We start from the raw sequence: 26497 nt of genomic DNA on the forward strand, positions 1-26497 counted from the left end.
GGAGAGGGGAGGTGCCCAGGGGTTCAAAACAAGGTGCAGGACAGGGGAAGAGAGAGGAATATCATCTTTTCTTCCCCAAGGGCTTCCATTTTAAAGAGAGGGCTCTTTGGTCCTGAAAGTGGATTTCCATCTCAAAAGTCAAGGAAAAGATTCAGCTTGGAAGCTCTCTACAGCCCCTGCTCTGTGAGGGCTCAGCGGCATCTGTATCAGGTTTGGCTGGAACCATGAATGACGCCTTCTCTTGACAGGCGTTCCTACAAGGCCTGGGGCCATCCTGGGCACTGGGCCTTCAGCCCATAGAAGCTGGGCTCCAGCTTGGCCAAGTCTTTCCATGCAGGGATTTGAGAGAGTGCGGCCAGGCTGAGCCCCTGGAGTTCTGGAGCAGTCTAGCAGTACTTCCCAAAAGGAGTCATGCACAGCCCCCGTGGGTGACTCTGAGGCCTCCACTCCAGGGACTCTCACATGGATCCTCCAGGGCTGTGAGCAAGCATTCACCTCACTGTAGTACTGGTAGCAGGAGGCTTGGGGATGCATAAGTCAGTACGGTAGGCAGACGTACAAACACAAACCACATAGGATAACAAAATATTCCAGAGGATGAAGTCAAAGGATTGAAAGTTTGAGGAAGTTTGAGGAAGCCTGGGCTGCATAGGGAGACCCTGTCTCAAAAGACCCAGTGAATGAACAAATGAATAAAAGTTATAAGTTCACTTATGTGTGCAACAGCATATCATCAAAATCATCAGCTCGATGGCCTAAGGGCCTAAGGGAGGGAGGGAAAGAGTTTTGTGGATGAAAAGGGAAATGGAAATAAAACAAGAACAACTCCTTATACGGTTCGATCTCACTCACCACCTCTGCAGTCAGAAAGAGAGAGAGGGAGAAGCAGAGAGATGTCACTCTGGCAGGTGGACCAGAAACGGGAAGAGAGGAGGAGAGAGAGCAGCAGATGGGTGGGGGTGGAGTGTGGCAGAGGCCACAGCAGAGCTGAGGCCACAGAGCGTCCACGCTGACTCAGGAGTTGCCATGTGCTGGGACCCTGTCTGGTTCTTCCTCTGTTCAGGCAGTGTCCTGCCGCTCCCTGGAGGTAGGAACAGCGGCAGCACACAATTTACCTACTAAGTAGGACAGCTTCTCTAAGAAATAGGTGAGAAGGCAAACACACAGATTTACATTCATGGCCTGGCATCGCCCAATCCACTTATCCCCTTGCAAGTCAAGATTGTAAGAGGCATTCCCATCAGAACACTGTTCCTGTGTTTCTAATAATAATCACAACAAGTACTTTCATAATAACAAATTTTTTGGCCTTTTCGAGATGGGGTTTTACTATGCAGTTCAAGCTGGTCTTGAGCTTACTTTGCAGTCCAGGCTGGCCTCAAACTTGCAATGATCCTCCTGTCTCAGCCTTCTGGGGTGCTGAGTTTGCAGATGTATGCCACCACGCCCAGCCAAAAAATTTTTTTGACTGCTTCATTACATATTAATTCACATGAGATGTTCACGCCCACTTGCTCCTTTCACAACCCTATCAAGCAGATACTGTTTAGATACTGTTTAGATTTTATTGATTAGGAAACTGGAGCCTAGAGATATGAAGTACTTGCCTGGGGCTACAGATTTGTAAATAGCATAGCTGGATTTATGAACACATTTTCCTGTTCCTTCACCCTGTTCCATCTCTGATCACATTCCCCAGGCTTAATTTTTAACTAATTCTCACAAATGTTCCATGATATAGTGTTACCATCTTTATTTTCATTTTGTTTTGTTTTCTTTTTGTTTGTTTGTTTGTTTTGAGACGGGGTCTCACTCTGTAGCCCAGGTTGGCCTCAAACTCACAGCAGTGCTCCTGCCTCAGCCTCCCGAGTGCTAGGATTATAGTGTGTGCACTGTGCTTGGTGCCCTCATTTTCCAGAGTGTGCTGGGCTTCTCCTCCCCCACCTCTGCGTCAGCCCCCAGGACACTGCTTCCTGCAGGGATGGGAAGACCACAACCCACTGATGCCCTAGGCTGAGGGCGGAAGGGGCCGAAGGGCGATGAAGAAATGAAATAGACCAAAGGAGAGCAAAACAAGCAGCCAGGATGGAGTAGGGGAGGGTGTCTGACAGGTGCTGGAAGTAGGACAAGGGTTAACAGTGCCTCTCCAGGGACTCCCAGCCTTTCTCTCCATGGAGCATCTTTCATTCTCTATCACAGTTCTTGTTCCAGAAGCACTCAATCCAGAAGCTTCTAGATTTCCAGACAAATGGCGACGTGGTGAGCAGCAGAGAAAGAACCTCTAAGTTTTTGTGTCTACACTGTGGAATACAGCAACATGAGGAAGAGAAGGAAGAGAGCGGTGGGGCCCTGGGACACAGGAAAGACCTGAACTGAGACATGAAGCCCACGGAGAGAGAGAATTCAGGAATCCAGCAAAAATAAGAAAACCACGGTGGCAGCCCTACCAAACTGGGGAGGACCAGCAAGGAAACTTCCTCCACTCCCTGCCCTGCCAAGCAACCAGATGCAGCACAGGCTGAGATGATAACTGAACCAAGGAAGCAACCTGACATCTGCCTCATCTGATTCACTGTGCAAGGCTGGGGCCAGTAGTCTGAGCAACTATTTAGAGGGTAACAATATGCGGTGCAGTAAGGATTGTGGGTTTCCTACCATTCTATCACTTGTTTTATTTTACTGTTCTGTTTTTTTTTTTTAAATCCAGAAGCTTCTTTGCAGAGCTTTGGATGCACCACTGTTTAGCACGTGAGCCCAGAGTGGGGGCTTATCAGCAGGCACCACAGCGCCTGGATCTGCGAGGACACCCACCCTCAAGGGCCCTCTCCCATCCTCCCCACCCCCAACCCCAGGGGCCAGCACAACCACGTGCTCACTTCCTGCTGCTGTTCCTATCAAGTCCTGACTCTCTGGCCCTCTGGTCACTGAGGGCCAGACGCTGCTGAGTCATCACAGATCACTGCTGCCCAGTCCTTGGATCCCCACCCTACTTCCCCCTCATGGCGACCTGGAGCCCGGAACTCTAGCTACCTCTTCCTTCCTTCCTTTCTTCCTTCGTTCCTTCCTTCGTTCCTTCCTTCGTTCCTTCCTTCGTTCCTTCCTTCCTTCCTTCCTTCTTTCTTCCTTCCTTCCTTCCTTCCTTCCTTCTTTTCTCCCTTCCTTCCTTCCTTCTTTCCTTTGGGCTACACAGCAGCATCGCTCTTTCCTTAAATAAATGTCCTTTTCCCCCTCTCCTGCTCTCTTTCTTGGCCTTCTGCTGCCCACCAGTAGAAGACCCACTGTGGTGGGACGCTCCCATTCACTGTCTCTGAACTCATTTTTTCCTTCCCTATCAACTAGTGGCATATTAATTTTTTTTCTCTTTCTCACAGGTAAAATGAGCCCAGAGAGATTTCTTACCACGCTCACTTCTGATACTTCTGCCACTAACAAACAGTTCTCTAGTCATAAGCACCAATAAACTTTGCAATTAGGGGCTATGATGTGTGTCCTAAATATTGCAGAGGAATTTGACATATTTTCACTGGGATTAAGTAGCACATTCTTTATCATTAAAATATTTTGTCTACTCCCACCCCCAGGAGAAATATAATTGGCAGAAAGAGCCCAAGTGACTGGAGGTTCTAATTTTCTGATTAAACATTCTCTAAGAACTCTATCTTGCCATCATTTCTGCCACTCACAAAATCCTAGGTAGTAAATGGAGATATTTAACATCAAAACCACACCAGTGTTAAAAAGTGGAGAGGCAGGTATAAGTCCTCAGTTCCGGTCACTGCAAAGCGAGTTCTGGATTCTTGTTTCAAGCGGAGTGGTTAAGCGCAGCTCGAGCAGTGAGGCCATGCTGCACCTCTGGAGGACAGGACTCCGGTTCTCTGGCTGAGCTGCCTGGGGTGAGAGGACTGTGAACCTGGCTGCCCATGCGCTCAGCCAGCCCCCACCCTGTCGCGGTCGCTTCTGGCCGGCGGAAGGACACACGACAAAGTCTGGGAGTGGACAACCTTTTCTTTTTATTCTTCTTCTCCGTACAGCCTGCCCTGGGTTCTCCCAGCTGAAGCCTCCTTTGGTCCGCTCTCCGCGGCTCCTCTTGTGCTTCAGTCTGCCCCGAAGCCTCTATCGGTCCGCTCTCCGCGGCTCCTTCTGGGCTTCTACTTCCGGGCTTCTACCTGGCTTCTACTTCCTCCCAGGGGTGGCACCAGTATATATATACGGGTACAGTGTCCAATCATGTTAAAGTAAGCAAGGCAAGCTGATTGGCTAACATCATCAGTTGCCAGGCAGACTATATTGTTGAGCGGGTTGTTTACGCGGTAAGCAGGAAACTAACATATTCGATGGGAGGGGTAATCTACCTCAGGCTTCACTCTTTACTACAGGCCTCACGTCCGCCAAGTGAGGCGACCGGGCTCGGGGCTGCGGCTCCCAACATCTCCCCCTTTTTTATTTTTTATGAATGTGCGCATCGTAGCCCTTCCTGGACTGGGTGCAGAGGCTTATGCCCTATGCGTAGGCCCACCGTAGGTCCTTGGCTTAGACCCTGGTCGGCCGTCCCATGGTCTGCCAAGGCCCTGAGGCCCTCGTCCTTTTTCTAGGGCCAGGCACAAACTGGACGGAACCTGGATGCACACAAGCTTGCACTCATTTCCTCTCCGTAAAGAAATCCCCTCGGAGAGAAATTTAGACCTGGGCAGCATCTAACAGTCCAGCGGCTTACGTGCAGGATGGGGTAGGGCCTGGCTTAGGTCGAGTCGTGCTGGGGAGGCACGCTCTTACCCGTCATTGACTCACCTACCCTGCTGTATATTGTCACCTTATGGAGGAGAATGAGGGATGCCCGCCATATCTAGACTCGGTCGTGGGCCAATCGAGCAAGCCATGCATATGCCTGAGGATCTTCTTGTCCATTTCGGGCTACCGCTATTTCTATTCATCTTGTTGGTTGGTCTGTGATGGATCTCCAGTAGGGCAGGTCTGATCTTTAGTCGAGGGCTTTGTTGTCCGTGTCAGTCTCTCCGGTATCCACAGTGGTTCTCGTCCCGGTTCCTGTGGGAAAACACAAACCGCGCCTCGGTTCCAGCTGACCACTGGATCCGGGCCCATCCATTGTCCTGTCAGGACATCTTTCCACTTCACCCACCCTTTATGGTTGGGGGAAGGGTTGCAGTGCTCCACAGCTGGGGAGCGATTATCATTATTTAAATTTAAAAAATTGTGTGTGAATAGTGCCATGGATAATCGTGCCTTTGGGGCCAGGCCTTGGCCTACTCCCCCTTTTTGTTTTTGTAAAATTTCTTTGAGGCTTCTATGAGCCCTCTCAATGATTCCTTGACCTTGGGGATTGTATGGGATACCATGTTTTAATTGAACCTCCATCATTTTGCAGAACTCATTGAAAGCTTTGCCTATATAGGCTGGTCCATTATCAGTTTTTAATATCTTTGGTTTGCCCCATGCGGCCCAAGCCGCCAGGCAATGATTGATCACATTAGACACTTTTTCACCTGTTTTTGTTGTTGTAAATATGACGTGAGAACAGGTGTCTGTGGAAACATGAACATATTTAAGAGTCCCAAACTCCTGTATATGTGTGATGTCCATCTGCCAAACATCACCAGGGATCAAACCTCGAGGGTTTACTCCCATCGGTATGGCAGGTTTATATGTGGCACAGGAGTCACATAGTCGCACGATATCTCGTGCATCTGCTCTGGAAACATGGAAATGGTTTGCTAGTGTCCTGGCATTGACATGAAACTTAACATGGAAGGCACGGGCTCGCTCGATTGGTGTTAGTAAGGTAAAAATCCATAACGGGCGAGTGGCAGTGTCAGCAGCTGCATTTCCCTGTGCCATAGGCCCTGGCAGGGATGTATGTGCTCTTATGTGGGTGGTGAAGACCTTATGGTGCCTGTTCTGAAGCAATGTCTGGATAGACAGGAACAGCCCAGCCACTGTGGAAGTGGATCTAATTAAACCGGCAGTCTCAAGCACTTGCATAGCATTGACCACATACCTAGAATCGGAGACAATGTTAATGTGTCCTAATCTAAGTTGTGTACTGACTATTTTTGACAAGGCTAATAGCTTCTCCTTAGGCAGGGGCCACTGAGGTACCCAAACCGGATCATTTGATCTCCAGGTGATTTTGATCGAAGTGGGTAGGAGAGCTTCTTCAGCGGCCCCTAAGAAAAACCCAATCCTTGCCTACCTTTTTTGTTCTCTACTGGTATTGGGGATGTCCGACCCTGCAGGGCATTGCCCAAGCCTTTGCCGGGGGTATATCCCTGGTTCCTGAGTATATCCTTAGCCTGGGGGGAGCAGTTTGACGTAAGCGTGACATCCATCTGAGTGAGGATGTCCCTTCCCCATAGAGACACTGGCAACTGCAACACAAACGGTTGGAAATGGCCCTGATGACCCTCCTCATCGCACCAGAGCAGGGTTGAAGCACTAACCTGAGGAGCTGACACCATCCCCAGGCCCTGCAGCGTGTTATCTGCAGTGTTGGTGGGCCAGTTGGAAGGCCAATCCTTTCTGGAGATAATGGAACGGTCAGCTCCTGTGTCTAGGAGCCCTGTTATATTTTTGCCATTGACCTTAAGTGAGAGCATAGGCCTTTTACCAAGTGTCATATGGAGTCCCTCAAAGACTTCCCCTGAGGAACCGAAACCTTGACTTTCTCTAATTTTCTGCTTTGAGGGAAATCTCTTGTGGAGACTGGGGAGCAGCAAGAGCTGCGCCATCTTGTCTCCTTTATTGATTACCATAGTACCCACAAGAGATTGAACCATAATTTTAATATGTCCTGTGTAGTCTGAGTCTATGACCCCCGGGACTACTGTGAGACCCTGAAGGGCCGTGGAGGATCTCCCGATCACCAGACCCACGGAATTTTTGGGTAACGGTCCCTTAAAAGTGGTTTCAACCACTTGAACACCCATATCAGGCACTAATATAAGTCCTGAGGCGACACTGAGGTCCACACCTGCTGACCCAGGGGTGGCCCTTGTTGAAGGCTGCCACCCTGAGCTGTCCTGTCTCTGGGGCGGGGGCCCGCCTGTGAAGGGGGCCCCCTCTGGCCGTTTTTTGGCTCTCTAGCATCTTGTCCACAAATACGGTTGCCCTGAGCATCAAAACCTGACCTACACTCCTCAGCTCTGTGTGATCCCTTCTTGCATCGCCCACAAACATATGGCTCTTCATTCCTAGGACGAGGCCTAGCATCTGCATTGTTTGGGCAGTGACGTTTAATGTGTCCTGGCTCCCCGCAGGCAAAACACCCTTTAGCCTTACATTCCCCTCCTGACCCGCGAGGTCCCCTCTGCTGTACAGCCGCGGCCAGGAGAGCAGCCACTCCCGAGTTAGAGAGCGGCCCCCCTATCTCTCTGCATATCCTAATCCAGGCATTGAGGTCCTTGTTCTTATGAGGAGCTATCGCTGCCTTGCACTCCTTTGTACACTGTTCGAAAATCAGCTGCCTTACCAGCGGTCGAGCCACTCCCGGATCAGAAAATATCTTATCGGCAGCATCTTGCATTCGGGCCACAAAGTCAACAAATGGCTCTGTGGTACCCTGAATTATTTTTGAAAGACACAAGGAGGCTGTTCCGGCACCACTTACTTGCTTCCAGGCGCGGAGCCCTATGGCATTGATTTGTTCATAGACAGCGCCGGGGAACTGCGTCTGATCATCAGCGTGCCGACCTTCTCCCATAAGCATTTCTTTGTTCCACCCCCGGTTTCCTCGATTGGCGTTTTTCTCAGCCTGCTCTGCAGAGAACTCTGCATACCAGGCTCGCCAATCCAGGTAACTACCCGAGGGCAGACACGCCTTTGCTAGCTGAATCCAGTCCGCGGGGGTGAGGGGCCCAGAAGACAGATTCTCCAGCATGGCAATGGTGTAAGGCGCAGTCGGCCCAAAAGTTGTAACTGCATTTTTAAGCTCTCTAATCTGCTTTATCTCAAAAGGCTCCCATACATTGCGTCCCTGGCCCATAGCTACTTGTACAGGAAATATCTCGTAGGGGTCACTATCTATCCCAGGTGGATGTACCTCATGAGACAAGCGTCCCCCCTGCCAAAGCCGCCTGTGAAAATACCGACCCGCCTGCGGCGGAGCATAAGACGGCGGCCGTGATTGGGCGGAAAATGGGGGCCCGTGCATCACTTCCTGTTCTGGCGAAAGGGGGGGGGGCTCCCAGGCGGCCGCCTCGTGGCGAGGAATCGCCTCCGGAAACGGCCCCCGAGGTGGGGCGGAAGGCTTTGCCTCCCTCTCGCGCCGGGGCGCACTCAGGAGCTCTCTACTCCTCCGCAGACCAGGTTGAGCAGAGCGCAATTCGCGGGGCAACGCTGGAAAAGAACCCTGCGACTCCTTATTGAGCGACTTAGGCTCCTGACAGCTGGTCTCTTTGGCCTCCCTGCCATTCAACTTTCCCTCGTCCTCGGAGTCAGACGACTCCGAGGCTAGAGCCCCGTCCTCCTCCTTAGCATCCTTGTTCCCCTTGACGGACACCTCTCGGGAGCTCCCTGACTGGGCCTGCTCAGATACCCTGCGTACTTTTGTAAGCTCTTGAGAGCTTTCTCCACAACCACCCTCGCTCTTAGTGCCGCTACCTAGCATGTTTCCCATTTTTTAATATGTTACTCACCGCGTGAGGCCCAAGGAATCCGCCACTTACGCGTGAGCCTGAGGGGAGTCTAAAAGCCCTGTAGGTGCGCGCCACCCAGAGCCCAGGCTTATCCCCAACTCACCTGTCTCGCAGCTCTGTACTGGAGCGTTGTCCACTTCACGTCTCGGGGGTGATCAGTCCCCGTACGGGCCACCAAATGTCGCGGTCGCTTCTGGCCGGCGGAAGGACACACGACAAAGTCTGGGAGTGGACAACCTTTTCTTTTTATTCTTCTTCTCCGTACAGCCTGCCCTGGGTTCTCCCAGCTGAAGCCTCCTTTGGTCCGCTCTCCGAGGCTCCTCTTGTGCTTCAGTCTGCCCCGAAGCCTCTATCGGTCCGCTCTCCGCGGCTCCTTCTGGGCTTCTACTTCCGGGCTTCTACCTGGCTTCTACTTCCTCCCAGGGGTGGCACCAGTATATATATACGGGTACAGTGTCCAATCATGTTAAAGTAAGCAAGGCAAGCTGATTGGCTAACATCATCAGTTGCCAGGCAGACTATATTGTTGAGCGGGTTGTTTACGCGGTAAGCAGGAAACTAACATATTCGATGGGAGGGGTAATCTACCTCAGGCTTCACTCTTTACTACAGGCCTCACGTCCGCCAAGTGAGGCGACCGGGCTCGGGGCTGCGGCTCCCAACACCACCCCACCCCACCCGGTACCCTTCCTCTTTCCAGGGCTGGAGAGGAAGCCGGTCACAGTCAAGACTGGCCTCCTTGCCAGAGAGGCATCGTAACCTGATGAATCTGGGAGGAAGCTCATTGAGTGGTCCTCAGCTGTCTAGACCCCAAAACCAGCAAGGGCAGCTGCACCCAGCTCCCAGCTCTTTGTCAGGCACCAAAGCCTGAGCACGACAACCGCAGCTGGGAGAGAAAAATCCCACTATGCATTCCCACTACACTAGAAACAGTGGAGATAGGGCCCCCTAGCTCAGAGGCTCAAGCACTTGTCCGGCCCAGCTCCAAAATCCCACTGATCAGGCATTTCTTGTGGTGAAGCAGTTCTGAGACTACTTATTTAGAAGGTATCTTTCTTCAGGAGGAAGATCAGGTTTGTGATGACTTAAGCAGAAAGACATTTGTGATAACCACAACTATAATCTTTGAGAGGACTATATAGAATTGTGGGAAAGCAACCTCTGAACTCTTTGGCCAGTTTTTCCTAAGGCTTTATGGAAGTTGGTGGGGTAGCCCAAACTAGAATTGGAAAAATGGGGTGAAATAGCTCCCACAGCCAGTCAGGACCCTTCCACTGTGAGAACTACCATCTGCACAGTGCTTCCTAAGGACAACTGTACTGAGTCCTCCATGGGCCCTGCTTATTCTGTTACTCCTCTATGGGCCTCATCTCTTTGATCAGGATGAAACTCAGATTCAGACAGAAAGTGACTTGCTCAGGATCACACAGGATGGGGAGGAGCAGAGCTGAGTTTCAGACCCAAGTTCATGTGATACCAAAGCTCTTTCTCCTAAGCTTTCCTGCCTACCTGACTCATGGCTGAAGTCGTCAGATTAGACATCAGGACTACTCGCTTTCTGTTGCACTTGTGAGCTTGTTGGGATGTGGTCTGTGATTACTCTGTGGTTTAGGAGATGGGTAAGAGAGGACAGTAATTCACACTAAGACCTAGAACAAGATCTGGATCAAACCCTTGCAGTTAGGAAACAGTATATTCAGCTAGCAGGTGGAAAAAGAGAGACGGCTGCAAGAAATCTGAAGGTACTGCTGATCAATTACACCTCCCAAGTGGCCTTGGTGTCAGTTTACCATGAGTTTTCAAATAATTTACCAGGAAAGAGATAAACTGTGTTGCATCAAGGTTGTACAGCATCCTTAAATGCTAGCTTTCTCTGCGCAAAGAATTTTGAATTTTCATCATTTACAAAAAAATTAATTAAAAGTCCTGGGGTGGACTGGGCATGGTGGTGTATGCTTATAATCTCAGCACTTGGGAGGCTGAGGCAGGAGGATTGCTGTGAGCTCAAGGCCAGCCTGAGAAAAACTAAAGAAAAAGTACAAGTCTTTAATTCCAGCACTCAGAGGCTGAAGCAAAAGGACCTGTAAGGTTGGAATTGGACCTGACTCCCCCAGCCCCCAACATGCTTGTCAGCAGAAGCACTACTTTCCGCAGGGAACTCAGCTCAGCACTAAGGCTGTCACAGGAAATAAGGAAATAAGATAGGACAAGGAATTCTGCAGGTCCTGGGATATCTGAAGATACTCAAAATTTTATATCTGACACTTCAAGGACTCTGCCCACTGAGGTGCAAGACTGCCAAAGAACTTTGACCACAGATGTTTGCTAGAATCTTCCTGCCTAATGTACCCTGCCTTCTCTCTATTCCTATCAAAAGAGAAACTTCTCTTTGTTCCAGGCAGATGATCTCGCCCTCAGCCTGCATCCAGGCACAATAAGTTCCAGGTCGTGTTGCCTTTACACAAGCCTGGTAGTCTCTGCTGGTTTCCTCCCACCTGTATGTTAGAGATTGCAATGCATTAAAAACCAGCCTAACGGGGGCTGGGGATTTAGCTCAGCGGCATAAGCGCTTGCCTTGCAAGTAGGCAGTCGTGAGTTCGATCCCTGGTACCGATAAAAATGAAAAAGACCAAAAAAAAAAAAAAAAAAAAAAACCAGCCTAAGGTACATAGTGAGCTCAAGGCCAACCTGAATTTCACAGCAAAACCCAACCTCAAAACACAAAAACAGGGCCAGGGATGTAGCTCAGCAGCACAGCACCTCCTGGCAAGTGCAAGGTCCCGAGTTCGATTTCCGGCACCAAAAACAAAAACAAAACAAAACAAGTCCTGGGGAAAAGTCATTATTCCTTATTTAACAAAAGCAACAGCTGAAGGATTCGTGGCTAACAGGCCCAGAGAATCATGGGAACCTGTGGCAGGGGTGGGGTGAGAATTCATTTCCCTGGTTGGAATTCAGTTTTCCTTTTCTTGGATGAGTAAACCATGGCTGAGATCAGCCCCACTGCATTTCAAGTCCATTCTTAGGAATGATAGCTTCTGTAGGTCAAATGCTGCTACTCTCCCCACCACCCAAACACTGGCCCATGGATGGCCCCCACCTGCTTGGGGTTAGACATTGGTACCCGGGCTTACTGATCAGAAGACAGAGGCACGTACAGGCAGGAGGCTGGATCAGGTCCTAGGGCATTTGCTGGTACAGGATGCCAGCAGGTAATCTTTCCCCCAGGTCACACTGTACTCCACCTGATCCTGCCTGAAACAGAGCAGAGTGGTTCGGGTTCACACAGAGGTGAAGACACACCATCGTCGCCACAGCGAAGAGCAGATGTGAAGAAAGCTACGGCACTGCATCTTCAAAGACGGACGCTGGTGCCCAGCTCAGTGGGGCCGTGAGAGTCTTGGCTCGGCAGCAGCCCTGGCCTTTTCCCTTCCTCTCCCCTGCCCCTGGCTCTGCCTGCTGTCTGATTCCCTCCTCCTCCCTCTCCTTGGTTAGAGCAGAGCTCATTAATACAGTGAAGATTATGGGTAGCAGGGCTTGAAGTCCCCTGCTCCTTTGCTGAAGCTGTGAGTTCCTAGCTCCTCCTGGCAGATGCTCAATGAATTGATCGGCGTGCAGGGACGTACAGAGAGGAAGATGCGGCCATGTCCCTGCTGATTAGTATTTGATTGCTAAAATTGTCATATTGTACCTTTATCGGTATCTAGAAAATCGGAGAATCCACAATTTAGAGGCATTTGGTGGCAAAATATCCCCATTGTAGGCATGGATGGGGCAGGCCTGGGCCTGGAAGACAAAGGATGTCAGCTGAGAGTTGAGTCTCTACTATTGCAAGCCCTCAGAATTTGAGTTAGGAGAGGATTAACTTTGCCAAGCGTCACATTCCTTTTAGGTATAAGCACACCTAATGTTGTCCCTTCCAGCTGACTGCCATAAGAATAAAGTGCCACAGGCCACCAGACAAACAGTCAAGGCCAAACAAATGCTGGTTTTCTCCCCAGAAGTCCTTTCCTTAGCTCCACATGCATTCTCAGCAGAGGAATATTATTCTTACCTGAACGAATGAAATTCTCTATACCCAACAGTGGGAGACAACTCCAGTGACTCCCTTTGAATGCAAAACAATTACTGTGACTTTGATTATTTGGAGACCCATTTCCTTATAAAGATATGTAAAAAGCTAGCTAGGGTATTTCCTTCTCTCTTCAATGGACCCTAAGCATTGCAAATCAGGCTAGCCCAGGTGCTAATATGTAATCTCTAAAGCCAACTGACAGTCCTGTTTCCTCTCATAGTGTTCTTCCTACAGGATATGTACAGGATAGGAGCACAGCAAGATGTTAGAGCCACTAGCTCCAGGAATGTCAACTGGGTACAGCCTCAAGATAAAGAGGCTTGACTCCCCAGGGCACAAGAGTTTGCATATCAGAAACCTAAGCAACAGCCTTCCAAAACAATTCCATTGCTACCTTAGTTAGATTATGTAAATTGATCCTTCTGCATATCTTTGTCTCTGCAATTTATAGAGATGTCATTCTTGCACCTGGCCAGCCAGCTCAAGTTACTCACATAATTCCTGCCATCCTCACTATCACTCATCCCTGAGCTACCCTCCCCACTTCTTCACAAGATAATAAATTCTGGGAGAGGCCTAGGATCAAGGCCTTTGTCCGTATGTCCTCATGGGGATCGGATTTAGGATCCCTTGGCTGCCCTTAACTTGGAACATGTCTTGGTGTCTTTATTCTTGCTGTGGGTTGCATTGGTGGTGGTAGATTGGAATTAACTTGCTGGGATTCCAATGACGCCTCAGTGGGACTACAAATACAACCTTTTGGATTGTGAGGAGAACTTGAAAGAGAATTACAATACTTGGATGACTGAACTCCATATTTGGGATTATAATACCCAACCTTTCAACACAAAAGGCTAACAACTCATGGAAGAGCAATCACCACCAGCTAAGATGAGTCTGGCAATAGCTGTGCGTTTCAATGATTTTATGGAGCCATCACAGCTAAGCTCCCCATGATGAGGTCTCCCATCACTGCCCAGGACATAGTGGGGCAGTTTCAGTTACCTATTAACTTTTCCAGGCACATATTCCAATTGTAATGCTATAGTGATTCATGAGATTCTTTGTGTTTATGCACTCTCCAAAAACAAAGGCTGTGCTTTGTACAGTACCTGGCACATGGAAGATGAATGAGTGAATATACAAAATGCTGCCACTCCTATTTCTTTCTAGCCAAATGTCAGTTCGGCTAGTGTACGGGGCAGCGACCACAGCCTGCTGCATGTGGAGGATGGCGGGAACCTTGGTCAGGGTTGCAATGTGTGAGTGCTGGGGCAGACCTTCGCCCCAGACCTCCTGACACCAACCTTGCCTCCTTTCCTCCACACTCCTCTGCCCTGTGACTCACCAGCCTCACCCTCCTCTTTTACTGGTGCTATTCCAGAGGAGGACTGTGCCTGGGAGCCTGGGTGTGTCATTTGGAGTTGCCACATTTTGCATACAGAAGGCCCACTTTCCACCCTAAGCCCCTGAGTAATGGGTTAGTTATTGGCTGACAACAGCCCTCTTTGGTGATGGTGAAATAGGCCCTTAGGAGCTCATTTACACAAGCTCTAGAAAGCAGAGAAAGGGATCCTGAGGTGGGAACTCAAGTCAGAAATGTGCATGTTGTCTGCTGCAGGGGGAGAGAGAGAGTTGGGAGATGGGGGAGTGGTCCTTTATATTCAGTTTGAATACTTTGTGTAGGGCTGGGGATCAAACCCAGGGCCTTATACATGCAAGGCAAGAGCTCTACCACTAAGCCACATTCCCAGCCCCTCAGCTTGAAAACTTTCAAAATTCAGTCATTCTGTGCAATTTTTCTCTCCTCTGATTGCCTAAGAATATTTTTTTTTAAAGTTCACTCAACATACTTACAGCTATTGAGCCACAGTTTATATTCTTGCTTCTCTTTTAATCACCCTCCATGCTTTACTAATTAACCAAGTTCCTGACTCTTAAGTTTACCTGCCTGCTGAACCCAGCCTTTCCCCACTTTTAACCTCTCTGTCTTTAGGGACCCATTACAGACCCATGATGAGGCAAGGTGGAACTTAACATTCAGGCAGACACAATGGGCAAAACACCCCGGGAGGAAACAGTAGCAGGTGTGTGCACGGCCCAGTCTGCCTTGAACAACCAGTTGGAGAGGGCAAGTGATTTCTCTTCCCCACATCCAGGGCCTGAATCTGTGGCACTGCAGTGGTTCCTGCAGGTTCCTGTGTCACTCTAGTCGATTTCATTGTCTAAACAGAATAACCTTGAGGACAAAAGACACAGGAACAAGAACTACAAACACTCCTTCCCCACTCCAGAGCTTGCTCAAGGCTCTTTATTGGGCAGAAAAGGTCAACCCTAAGCCTACTGTGGTCTGGAAGTGGCTGTGACAGGATTGTCACTGTAAAAACTTCCTTTAAAGAGTCTTCAAAGCCTTTTATTACCACAGAATAGCTGAGCTGATAAAGAATCCAAAGGACAGTAATACCCCTTGAAATGTGGAGGCATCTGCTTCCGGGTGGTTGTCAGCAGGGAGACTGCTTCATTCCTCCCAAATCAAGGTGAACAAGTGGCTTCACTGGTCACTAAGGCCGTGTGAGGGTCAGAAGAAACCTGATACTGGTAAGGGCTGGTCTGGCTGCTGTGGTCAGGAAAGGAGGGTGTGACTGGCAGGTCACAAACCGAGGGGTCCCGTGCCAGTGCTGGGGATGGGCATGCTCCGCAGCCAGTGTGCTCTGAGCTGTGTGTGTCAAGAGTGGGAGTAGTCACAACAGGGAAGAGAAACCAAGTCCAGCACCTGGAGCTCTGCAGAGACCCTGAGTGTGTCGGGGAAAGCCAAAAGCACAAGTGATCTCAGTGGTGGGGACAGCAAGTGGCAGCAGCAGCAAGATTTAGGAGATAATGGGGCACTAGATTAATAAGAACCCGAAGAGCTAATACAAAAGGGATCCACAGTGCATGCACATCACTAAACAGATGAAAGCACAGGCATGCAAGGAGGCAAGGAAAGTGGTCAGCGGTGAGCCACGGGGGTTGCAAACATACACGGGAAACACTCGCGCCCAGCGGAGACCAAGATGTACACCAGCTAGTCCAGAAATAAATCCTGAGCTCAAGGCTGCTTCTTGGCTGCAGTCACTCACCTGCGCCCAGTTCAAGTAAGGGTGCCACTGGGGCCCCGGAGGAGGCTTTGGCCCAAAGAGCACTAGACTCTTAAGTAGGGGTAGTGAGGGACCCAGACCACACCGCTGAAGGGATCCGCAAACAAACTCTTCCCCTCCGGGCCAGCACCGGCACTCGCACCCCCGCCTGAGGGCAGCTTCCGCGGAGCACTGGCTCCCCAGGTCAGCCGCGACCCCAGGAGCGCCGGCGGGGAGGGCAGCTGAAATCCGGGCCACAGCTCACCTCGGACCTGGGGCGCAGCCCTCCCGGAGGCCGGGCTCCCCTCCCCCCGCTTGATGACATCATGTGTTTGGTGCTGAGCTGCTACATAAAGGCAGCCCAGAGAGCCAGGCGCCCAGACGCGGACTAGCTCGCGCGGTGCTGGTGCGCCCCGTCTGCTGAGAGCATCGCGCCGGGGACGCGTGGAAGATGTCCCGCAGCGGCCCACGCGCGGCCGCCGCCGCCCTCCTGCTGCTGATCCTGCAGGCGCAGCCTTCCCGCGCGGCCCCGCGCAACGGTAAAGTTCCCGCCCGCTTCCCGAGCAGTGCTGAGCACTCAGCCCCACCTGGGCAAGAGGGGTCTTCAGGCTTTGCAGGATCAGGTCAGATCACTGCTGGGGGCGGAGGGAAGGCGGTGCATCCGAAAGAGCGCGTTTTGAAGCAAGGATGCTTGGGTTTTCTTTGCGAAGCAGGAATTGCTGCCGCTGGATGGGGCGGGAAGCGCGTGGCCTCTCGCAGTTGGCGTTGAAATGCTTGCATGGCTGCCAAAAGCCCGCGGCTCCCTCTCTCTGGAGGTGTGGTTTGCACACCAAGGAGGATTTAAAGTCTTACCTGCGAGGGTTTGCTGCTGCCCACTGCGGACCGCTCAGTGGAGGTGTTTCCTCTGAGAGAGAAACTCTTCACCGCAGGTTTTACCTCCACGTGAAAGGGATAACGTAAAATCCCATCCTTGATCATTGTTTTTCTGTAGGTGGACTCGACTGTCCAGAAAGTCCATGTGTCTGCACCCACACGCGCACGCACACCTTATTTCTGATAGTAATTAGGGCGCCTAAGCTGCGGGGAGGGGGTAGCGCCGAGCTAGTGGAGAGGGACAGGTTGAGGTGGGGAGGGGACCGGGGTGATTCTTCGGTTAAGACTCTTCCTGCCTGCTGTTCCGTCGGCCGGGTAGGGGAGGTGACTTTGGTGAAAGTGCCCTGGGTCCTGGTGGATGCTTCTGCCCTGGACAGAGTCTGCCCCAGCTTGTGGGGACACTTGTGGGTGCTGCAGTTCCTGGGCTTGCAACAGTTCCTGGAGTTGCAAAGTGGGTTTGCAACATTTATGGAAGGACTCGGAGGGGCTGAGAGTCGCTCCCTGCCGCCGGCACTGGTGGCACCATCGAAGCTCTGCGCTTCTCTCAGGTCACTGTGCAGCTGGGGAGGGGCGCGGGGTGGCCGAGCATTCTGACTGGTGGCCATGATGTGCTCAGCACCGTCTCCCTCCTGTGGGCGGGGTGGGGGAAAGCACTTCCATAAACGTGGAAACTCATTGTTAAAACTGCCAACTTCGGAATGTGTTCCTGTCGGGAGAAAGTAGGCTTGAGATGGAAGTACACTGGAAATCGTTTTTAGTCCCGGGAGGCTCCAAGACGGGAGAAAAAGGCCACTCTCCAGCTATCTTCCCTGAAAGCTCATTGCTTGCCTCTCCCAGGGACCGCTGGCCCCCTGCCCCCAGCTCCCTTCCTTGCCAAGCTCCAGGCTGAGGCAGGGGAAGCTTGCAGTCAAAACTCTTCCCCTCCCACAGGCACACTTGGGTTCTATGTAATAGGTCACCCTACCCCGTACTGGAATTGAACCTAGGGCCTCACAGTGCTAGACAGCCCTCTACCACTAAGCTACTCCCCCAGCTCTCTTAATTTAATGTATTTATTTTGCTTCTTTGAGACAAGGCCTCTAACTTACTATCCTTCTGCCTTAGCCTCCCAAGTACTTGGACTACAGGTGTGTACCACTATGCCCAGCAAGTTTTTTTTTTCTGTTGTTTATTATGCATGTTATTTATTATTTATTCTTGGCTCTTTGAATGCCACAGGGGACAAGGTCTAAGCAAAAACTCACTGAGGTGAACAGAGTGCCAATATTAACCCAGCTGAGCTAGAGGGTCTTGCTGAGTAATGGAGTCTACATGTGCTCTGCCCTCTGCCTGGACATTGAAACTTGCCGCAGTTGACCCTGGTGACTGTCCCAGAAAAACACTCAGGGTCAGGGGAAGGAGGAGCATGGATCGTGGTGATGGCAAGGGTCTTTTGAAGAAAACCTTAGGATGCCTGGTTGCCATGGCTAATGGACATTCTAGTGACTTCTGGCCCTGCCCGGGTGATTGTTACTTTAGAAGCTTCTTGCAAGCAGGGCCCCCGAAGAGGCCTGGCTCTTGGTAAATACCATTTGCTGGTGGGATCCCTCCAGGGCACCTCTGTTCCCAGTGCTAGTTGGGTTTGCAGGTTCAAACAGGCATTGAGATGCCTCTTCCCGAAGGAGCTGAAGGCCTTTTTTGGGAAGGAAATGATTCTCTTTTGGGAAGGGCTTGCTCCCTCAGGAAACCTTGGCATGGCCTGGGTGGTGGAGTTAGGTTTAATCTTGTTAACACTGCTGTCCCTAAAGCTAGAGGTGGGAGCCTGGAGGTACCATTCCTGAGCTGCATAAACGTACTTCTGCCTTCTGCGTGGGTAGCTGAGTGCTGCACATGTGCACGCCTCTTGGCATCCTCCTGAGATGAAAGTGAAGCCAGGAAGGAATCTTTGGACCCTGATCTTCACAGACGAACCCTCATGACTCAGCACAATCCTCACCTTCTTTTTACGGTGCTGTGTCTCCCAGCCTTATAGCCCCTCAGCCCTGCCTGACATTTCTGTTTATACCCAAAGTACCAAGTCCCAACTACCAGGGAGCCAGAAGGGACAGGGAACATGGCTGCTTTTCAAGTCCTTGCTCTTGTGTCACTCCCCCAGGCCGTCCAGTCCCAGACATGCCCTCTGTACACTCATCTGTGAGCTTTCTGAAGTGTCACGCTGATGCCTATCTGAAGACAAGAGCACCAAATCTCGGGGCGGGGGCGAGGGGCAACCTCAGCTTTTCGAGCTCTGGGAACACAGCAGATGTGCAATGAGGCTTCATATTATCCGGGGTAGGGGCACTGTCACCCCAGGATGCAGAGATGGCTCCGAAGCAGTAGGGATCTCCCTGGGGATAGTGAAGATGGATTCTTCTGAGAGAATTCCTGTGAGAATTTTATATCCTGGGGCTCTGAGGGCTCTGCCTGGCTGAGCAGCAATACTTGGACTTCCCAGGTCTCTGAAATCTGTGAGTGTATTTCAATAGTGAACCTTTGGCCAGAATAGTGAAGGAGAATGTCCACAAAAGATGTCTGACATCTTCTGGAGCTTGTTCTAAGGCAGTGTTTTCTTTTCTTTTCACTATCATTTCAGTAAGAGGCCTCGTAATAAACTTGGGGATCATATGTAAGTTTGTTTCCTCCTGGTTCTGAAGGCTTTTATTTAATTGCTGCTTCAAGGGAGGTAACTCCTGTGGAGTCCATAGCCAGTTTCTGGGTGGTTTGTGGACCTTCTGTGATTTGTGATATGTGAAGTTTTGTGTGTCCAAGCTTGTGACCACTTTTATGGGGAAAAGGGACACATCATCATCAGACAGTCCTAAAAGCTTGGACTCCACTGCCTGCTGCTCCAAAGACTGAGACATAGACTCAGAGGCTCATGGGAACAAATGGTAAATGTGCTGAGACTCTGCTCCCCTGTGATCTTAGGCAAATCACTTTACATTAGTGGACTTTAACTTCCTCACCCACAAAAAGAGGGGACAGGCATGCAAGAGAACTAAATTCTCTCCCTGAGTGAACCCTGAACCCTAAGACAACCACATAGAACAATGTAAGAATGTTGAGAACCCTTGAGTTACGACCAGCCTAACATGTGAACAACTGGGATTATGACTGGGATTTCAGTTTTAACTTACAACGAAAGTCTTGAGTTAGGCCCAAAGCCAGCCACTTGGGCTTCCAGATGGTCTCAGATACAGATTTAACCCTTAAAGAGCTCTGGAAGGAGCATTACAGTATCCTTTCCTGTGTGGGGCTGAGAAATCCTAGACCAGTGCCTCTCTAAGGACACTAAGGTCTGCTGAGCACAGAGAGAGACTCTGGAGTAGAGAGAGGAGTTTGGGCCTTTAGTTGGCAACCTGAGTTACAACCTGCCCTCCTGTGCAAATTGAGTTTGTAAGTCCAAGGGTCTGCTGTATGCAGAAAACATGGAATCATTTTAAAAAGAACTCATAGTGCTTGCCCCAGGGAACAGATAAATGGCTAGGGCCTATGAGGGGGCTGGTAATTTATTTAAAGTCTTATGGAGCCATCCTTTGATAAAAATTACCAAATTTTTGCATAGTGAGACCCTGTCCCAAAAAGACCAAAAAAAAAAAAAAAAAAAAAAAAAAACTACCAGTTTTAAATTTGAAAACTGGAAATAAGATTAAACCACAGACGCAAAGAAATAAAACAGGATAACAACAACAACAACAACAAAATGAGATTAAACTAGTCAAAAAACGAAGTCCTCTCTGAGTTTTAAAAAGCCACCCACCCAGGGCTTGCCTAGTTAATGCCCCTTGATGAGCGTGCAGGTCACCTGCCAGCCAAGTTTCACTGCAAAGGATTCTGAGTTTCTCCCCCCCACCCTGCTTCCCAGCCACACAGGCGCTGGGCTCGGAGAGAAGCTTCGAGAAGCTTCGGAGCCACCTCACCTTTAGGATGTGACCCCTAACCTCCCCTAGGGGAAGAGCGGCGAGGGCCGGCACTGTGAAAATGCATTTTCGATGGAGGGATAAAGGGCACTATGGTGGAAGGGCAGGGAGTGTAAGGGGAGTGACTCCTGTACTCCTGGCAGGACCATTCCTCCTCATGCCTGCCAGCGGGACTCGCAGCCGCAGTCCACTGGGAAACAAGGAGTCTCTTAGAAGCGGAAGCCAGGGTGGAAGTGGCTCAGGGGCCACTTCTCTTTGGTTTCTGGGCCACTTTTCAGCCATCCTGAGGTCAAATCTGTAGTGTCTTTCCTGCCACCTTCAGTTCAGATGTACTAACTTGCTTTGTTTTGTTCTTTGTAGGATCCAAGTGGACCTACATGGGTAAGTAGCAATTTTAAACCTGTTTTTTGGAGATGGCAATATTTAACAAAAAACCTGGAAACCTTGTATCTTTGGGGGTCAGAAATGCCATGCTGGTATTGCTGAGAGAGGGGACAAATGGGTTTCAAAACAATGGTTCCATAAGAGGACTGCACGCCACAGACCCCGAATGGTTCAGCCTGCTCCATGTACAGGCACTGGGCCACAGATTCCTGGGCAGATTCCTGCCAGCCCTCCAGCTACTTCCAGGCTGCAGGGGCCCTGGGCAGGAGAGAACCTTTTCTCTATGCAGCATATTTACCCAACAGTAAACAAAGAATAAAGGGCTCCTTTCTCAAGGTTTGGCTCCAGCTCTGGCTCTTAATCTGCTAGTGTATCTAGAATTAACTTCTTATGACCATGTCCGTAAGTAAGCCGTGCATGAAGAGGCAGAGGTCAATCCTTAGGGAAAGAGGGGTGCTTGTCTTCTGCAGAGAGACAGACATGTCTAGTGTGCCCCCAGGGCTTCTGTGGGAATAACTGTGCCGCTTGTAGCTGCCCTGGCAGGAACATAGAAGTAGGCTCAGGGAGAGATTTGCCCTTTCCTTACAAAGGTTACCTTGGGAGTGTCCGCCATGCTGGAAGCACAGAAAAGTTGTTGAACAACCAGCTACCTCCAGGCCACAGTCCCATGGCTCGGCTCTAACCCTGCATAGCTCCATTACTACTTAAGCACCTTCTATGTGCAAGGCACCCCATTAAGTGGGTAGGTCATTAGGAGGAACCCTGGGTCTATAGCTGGAAATTACTAAAGTCCACAATTTCAAACAGTATACAGCAGGTAATAATGCTAGACACAAATAAGTGATTCTGTACTTTAGTTGCTCAAAAGAGGAGAGAGCTAGGGCTGGAAAGCTTCTTAGAGGAAAGCTTTCTCCTGACACTCGGGGAGGGGAGAGCAAGTTCCAAGGGCATCATATGAGCAGGGGCAAGAGACAGCAGGGATAAATCTGAGGGAAGTGCCTGGAGAGCCTTCATAGGAGAGTAATGGGTATCCAGGTTGAAAGAGGTTGGATTAAACAGTCCAGAGGAAGCCAGGAGAGGAGGCCAGGAGGGGCAGGAGCGAATCTGTGTGTTAGGAAGAGTGACTTGGTAGTGGTGGGAGGGGGCAGGTGGAAGGGAAGTGGGAGCTGTTTGCCAAGAACTGGGTTCTGGGTCTTCACCTCCAGGGTACAGGGATGGCAGGAAGAGGGAAGGGGGAGACACCCGACAAAGGAAGAAGCAAGAGAGTTGGGCACTGTCCCTGGGCAGGCTATGCATTTGCGTGCATAGGTGTTGAAGGTGGACTTGATTCTTGGCCATACTCTGTGATTCTCCGTAACTTGGGGAGTGTCCTCTAGACTGGTGTTCCCAAACCACAGGACTGGGGTCACTGACATCAGAATCACCAGGATTGATTTGCAAAAATATAGATTTGGGGGCCTACACCTAGAGGAAAGAAGGAGCCTAAAAAACCTGTTACACATCCTCCAAGTGATTGATTTGTGGGAGGATGGGTTCAAAAACCAAGGCTTTAACTTTGCTAGGCAAATGCTCTACCACTGAACTATTCCACTGGCCCCTAAGCGTTCTGATAACACTCTGTAAGAGGACCACTGATCAGATTCCCAAGATCCCTGCAGCCTGAGTAACATGCCCCATCTCCTCGTGACCCATCTCCGCTACGGGCCTTCCGGCCTTTAGGGGAATAAAGGAACAACTATCCAGCCTCTGCAGAGTACTTTACCTCTCCATGACAATCTCCCAGGGCAGAATGAGGAGATGACAGGAAACACAATCATGGGGTGAAAAGCAGAAGAAAACCTTTACTGGCCCTGCAGATGCAGGGTTCTCCCATGAGAGCTTCTCTGTGCACCACATGGCCTGATCTCGAGCATTCCCCCCTGACAACCAACCCTGGCCAGCTCTCCGCCCTCCCAACTTTTTGCACCATTATAGCAACTTTTGGCTGAGGATCCAGAGGGCAGTGTTTAATGCTGCATGGACGTGCAAGGTATAAGCACCAAAGCAAGTCTAGTTTTCATTAGTGAAATGGGCATGTGTGGTGGGGATGAATGGAGGAGGAGAAAGCGAGGAGAGCTGAGGAAGCAGACAGGCTCAGGCTGTAGCTAGCAGCCGTGCTCAGAGTCATACAGGTACTCGGAGGGCCCAGCTCAGGCGCTGGGGAGAAGCGGCTTCCAGGTAGTGAGGGCTGTGCTGATGGGGCAAGTCCAAGCAAATGCAACGTGCTGGTTTTCCCAGCATGTGGAGCACAGCCTCTGTGCACGTAGACATTGCTGAGTCATCCTGCCCCCAGGCTTCCCATAGGTGGGACCTTGGAAGTACTTAGAAAGGGAACTCTGCCCCGACCCCAGCCCTGAGTCAGGAGGCTGACAGCATGAGCAGCTCGGGTAGAGGAGACCAGCTAGCAGAAGACCAGTACCAGCCCCTGCTCCCCCCGGGGAGGTGGATGCTTGCTGGGGTTGGGGAGCCAAGGTTCCATCTTGATCAGGAGAGGGGGAGGAAGGGTGATAATGACGAAACCTGGGCCCCTGCACCAAAGCCAGCCCAGCAGCCTCACCTGCTCAGAACTGGGAATGAGGCTGCAGTGAGGACGTGATGTGAGCTGCGACAGTGCCAGCCTGCTGAGGCAGATCTGTGCCCTTTGTGGTGGTAGTGGGGTGACTGGAAGGTGGTGCAAGGGTGTGGGTCACACCATCAGTCTCCTGCTGTAGTACTGTGTTCCCTTGGTGAAAACTCAGCAAGCTGCTAGCTCGTGATGCATGTGCTTATTTAGGTGTGCATTAGAATCAAGAAAAGTTAGAACATTCCAGCTGGCTGGGACGGTCATCTCTACCTGATAGTTTTTTCCAAGTCTTTACCCAAGAAAAGAACAGGAAAACCCAGAGAGAAACAACAGAGCAACCAGAGAGCTCAGAGACATGTGCCCTCCCTGATGGGCTCATGTGGGCGGGATGCTCCTCTGAAGTATAGCAGCTCAAAAAGAGACAAATGCCACTCAGCACTAGGGACCTGGGACAAGCGACACAAACCACTTCAGGCAAGGGGACAGCAAGGGCACATGGATACCGGAGCCTCTCCTCAGGGACAGTGAGTCCCACCTCTTCCTGAAGACACCCCTCCTTCCTGGCACAAGGAACTCTGGCAAGATGGGGGCTGGGCCTGGAGGGGTCAGGGCCTGTCTGTGGCCACTACACAGAGCCATGGCTGGATGGCTCTCTGCTCCAGCAGGGCTCAGTGTGACCCAGGCAGTGTCATGAACTCCTCCTCCTGCTGTCTGTCCCTTCTCTATCTCTCTCCCAGACAATGGATTCTAGGTCTTAAGGAATTTCCTAGCAGGGTATGTTGGTGCATGACTATAATCCCGCACTCGGCAGGCTGAGAGGCTGAGGCAGGAGGGTCCCTGTGAGTTCCAGGCCATCCTGGGCTACACAGTGAGGTTAAGGCCAGCTGGAATTTTCTAGAGAGCCCCTGTATCAAGGGAAAAAAATTTTTTCCTTTAGAAATCAGGATAAAATCCACCCCTAGGCCAAACCTCAAGTTCATGTCCTCAGGTCTTGGAGGTCCTCTAGCCTTTCCTGGCCTCTGTCTGTCTCCTTCTCAGTGACTGTTGGACTATGAAGTCACTGCTGATGTATTTTTCCTGGGGCTCTGGACACCGTCCCTAAGCCCTTCTCAGGCACTGAGAAGTAGATGGGAATACTCAGAAGGGACCAGAAAGTAAACTGTAGTTCCTATTCTTCAGCAGAGACATGGACACCAAGCGACCTCGTGCCAGACTGCAGGACACAGAGCATGTCTCAGAGCCAAAGGGAGAAAACGCAGTTAAAAGGCTGATTTGATTCAGAGAGGCTCTTGTCTTTCTCCTGGGTTGAAAAGGTTAGCCAACTCAAAATGCACCATCTTCTCCCCTATTCCCTGACGATGAGTTAGAGGCTCCAGTCACTCTCTGGAGAGCAGAAAAAGGCCAGGCACATTCTTCATCTGGGTGACTAAACCCTCACCTCTGTCTCAGGGGCGAGCACTTCGCATCACTTACTTAATCTGGGCTATGGTTCCCTTACTTCTATCTGGAGTTGTGACATCTAGGGTCTGCTTGGTGTGGTCTGCTCGCTAGGAATTATTTTTCATCTTTCCTGAGTTGCAAAACTGAGGTGTTTGTGTATATTGGAGGATCTTGAACTGTGGCGGGCAAAACGCCTGCCTGTTCCTATACAAAGCTGGCCTTGCCAGCTGAGCATTGTAAGAAGGATGTGATGCACGCGTTGATTCCTATACTGGGGAGGTGGAGAGTGGGGTGAGGCAGGAAACCCAGAAGAGGAAGTGAAAGTGTAGAGACCGCAGAACTAGACAAACTAGAAGGCATTCTGGCTGAACAGTCTAAGAAAAGTAACTTGACCTCTCTGAGCTTCATTTCCTTAGCCACACAGTGTAATAGTATCTGCCTTATTGGTTCTCAGAGTGTGGTCCTGGGTCAGCACCATCAGCATCACCGTGGCTCCATGTGTGGTTGCTAGCAGTGCTAATTCCCAGCCCCAGCCCAGGCCTGTCTCTGAACCAGCAGTCCTGTGAGTGAGCCCTGGTGTGTGCTCAAGGTGGAAAAGCATCTGGCTTTCACAGGGGTAGGAATCAAACAGGGCAACCCGCAGGCAGAGGTGAGCATAACCTAATTGCCATTTTCTTTGCTTTGCCACCCAGAACTCTAGCGCCATCTAATTTAGCTAATATGTGAGAGGACACCTCGGGAAGCTGGAGTTCCATAGATGGGGTATCCTGTTATTATTAGGAAAGGCTTGGCTTCCTCAGACTTTTCTGAACTGGGAGTTTATGCAGCCTGAAGATACTCCTTTTATATTCTGAATAAACAAAGTTCATTTCCTTTCTGGGGAAGAAAAGGATTGAACAAAACAGAAGGGCTGTATCTAAGCTCTTATCCCAAGAGCCCCATGAGTCAGAATATTCTTTCTAGCTGTCTCCTAGAGCAGGGTGAAACGGGATATGATCTCCTGGTGCCTTGCGGCCATGACCATGGCTACCCTGGCCATGAAGCTGAGCTTGTAGAGGGCAGGCACACCTTCTGTTCCCTGTCCAGGCGGAGGGGCGGAGCCAGGGCTTAAGGGTCAGAAATGGAGGCCTGTGCCTGGGAAGAAACTCGGGCTCGGGCCACTAGGACACTCTGCTGCACACACCCTAACCCTGAGAGGCTGTCTTTGCAGGCTGGTCTCCTCTGTTTTACTGTGTAGGTCACCCCAGGGCTACAGCTGTGGGTTCCACTGCAGAACCACGGGAGCCCTCACCAGGCTTCCAGGAGGTCACACAACTGGGAGAGACAGCACTTTCTCTGCCGGAGACCTAATTCTATTGGTTCTAAAATGCACATTTCCCCCACATCTTAGCATCTCTAAAATTGGAATAGATTTTATATTC

The 26497-nt window shown here is 50.6% G+C and overlaps 2 protein-coding genes across 4 annotated transcripts in view; one reads left to right on the top strand and one right to left on the bottom strand.

Moving 5' to 3' along the window:
- Positions 1 to 4932: 4932 nt before the first annotated feature.
- LOC134474808 (endogenous retrovirus group K member 113 Gag polyprotein-like) lies at positions 4933 to 17348 on the bottom strand. Its single transcript, XM_063243546.1, has 3 exons — positions 16427 to 17348; positions 11807 to 11903; positions 4933 to 8841 (listed from the first exon to the last, which is right to left on the bottom strand). Exon 3 carries the CDS (start codon positions 8627 to 8629, stop codon positions 6950 to 6952), a length of 1680 nt encoding a protein of 559 aa, XP_063099616.1. The 5' UTR covers positions 8630 to 8841; positions 11807 to 11903; positions 16427 to 17348; the 3' UTR covers positions 4933 to 6949.
- Ca12 (carbonic anhydrase 12) overlaps positions 16205 to 26497 on the top strand; it is a 49723-nt gene continuing 39430 nt past the window's right edge. The window contains exons 1-3 of one of the 3 annotated variants that reach the window (XM_063243548.1): positions 16205 to 16378; positions 17817 to 17839; positions 21011 to 21031. In XM_063243548.1, the coding sequence (XP_063099618.1) occupies positions 16291 to 16378; positions 17817 to 17839; positions 21011 to 21031 (132 nt within the window). In that variant the 5' untranslated portion in view covers positions 16205 to 16290. The remainder of the gene's footprint in view (positions 16379 to 17816; positions 17840 to 21010; positions 21032 to 26497) is intronic. The other 2 variants (XM_013145571.3, XM_063243549.1) reach the window with 2 other exon arrangements.

This window comes from Cavia porcellus, unplaced genomic scaffold (assembly GCF_034190915.1).
Source record: "Cavia porcellus strain 051 isolate PalLab524CR breed Dunkin Hartley unplaced genomic scaffold, mCavPor4.1 scaffold_38, whole genome shotgun sequence".
Classification (NCBI taxonomy): domain Eukaryota; kingdom Metazoa; phylum Chordata; class Mammalia; order Rodentia; family Caviidae; genus Cavia; species Cavia porcellus.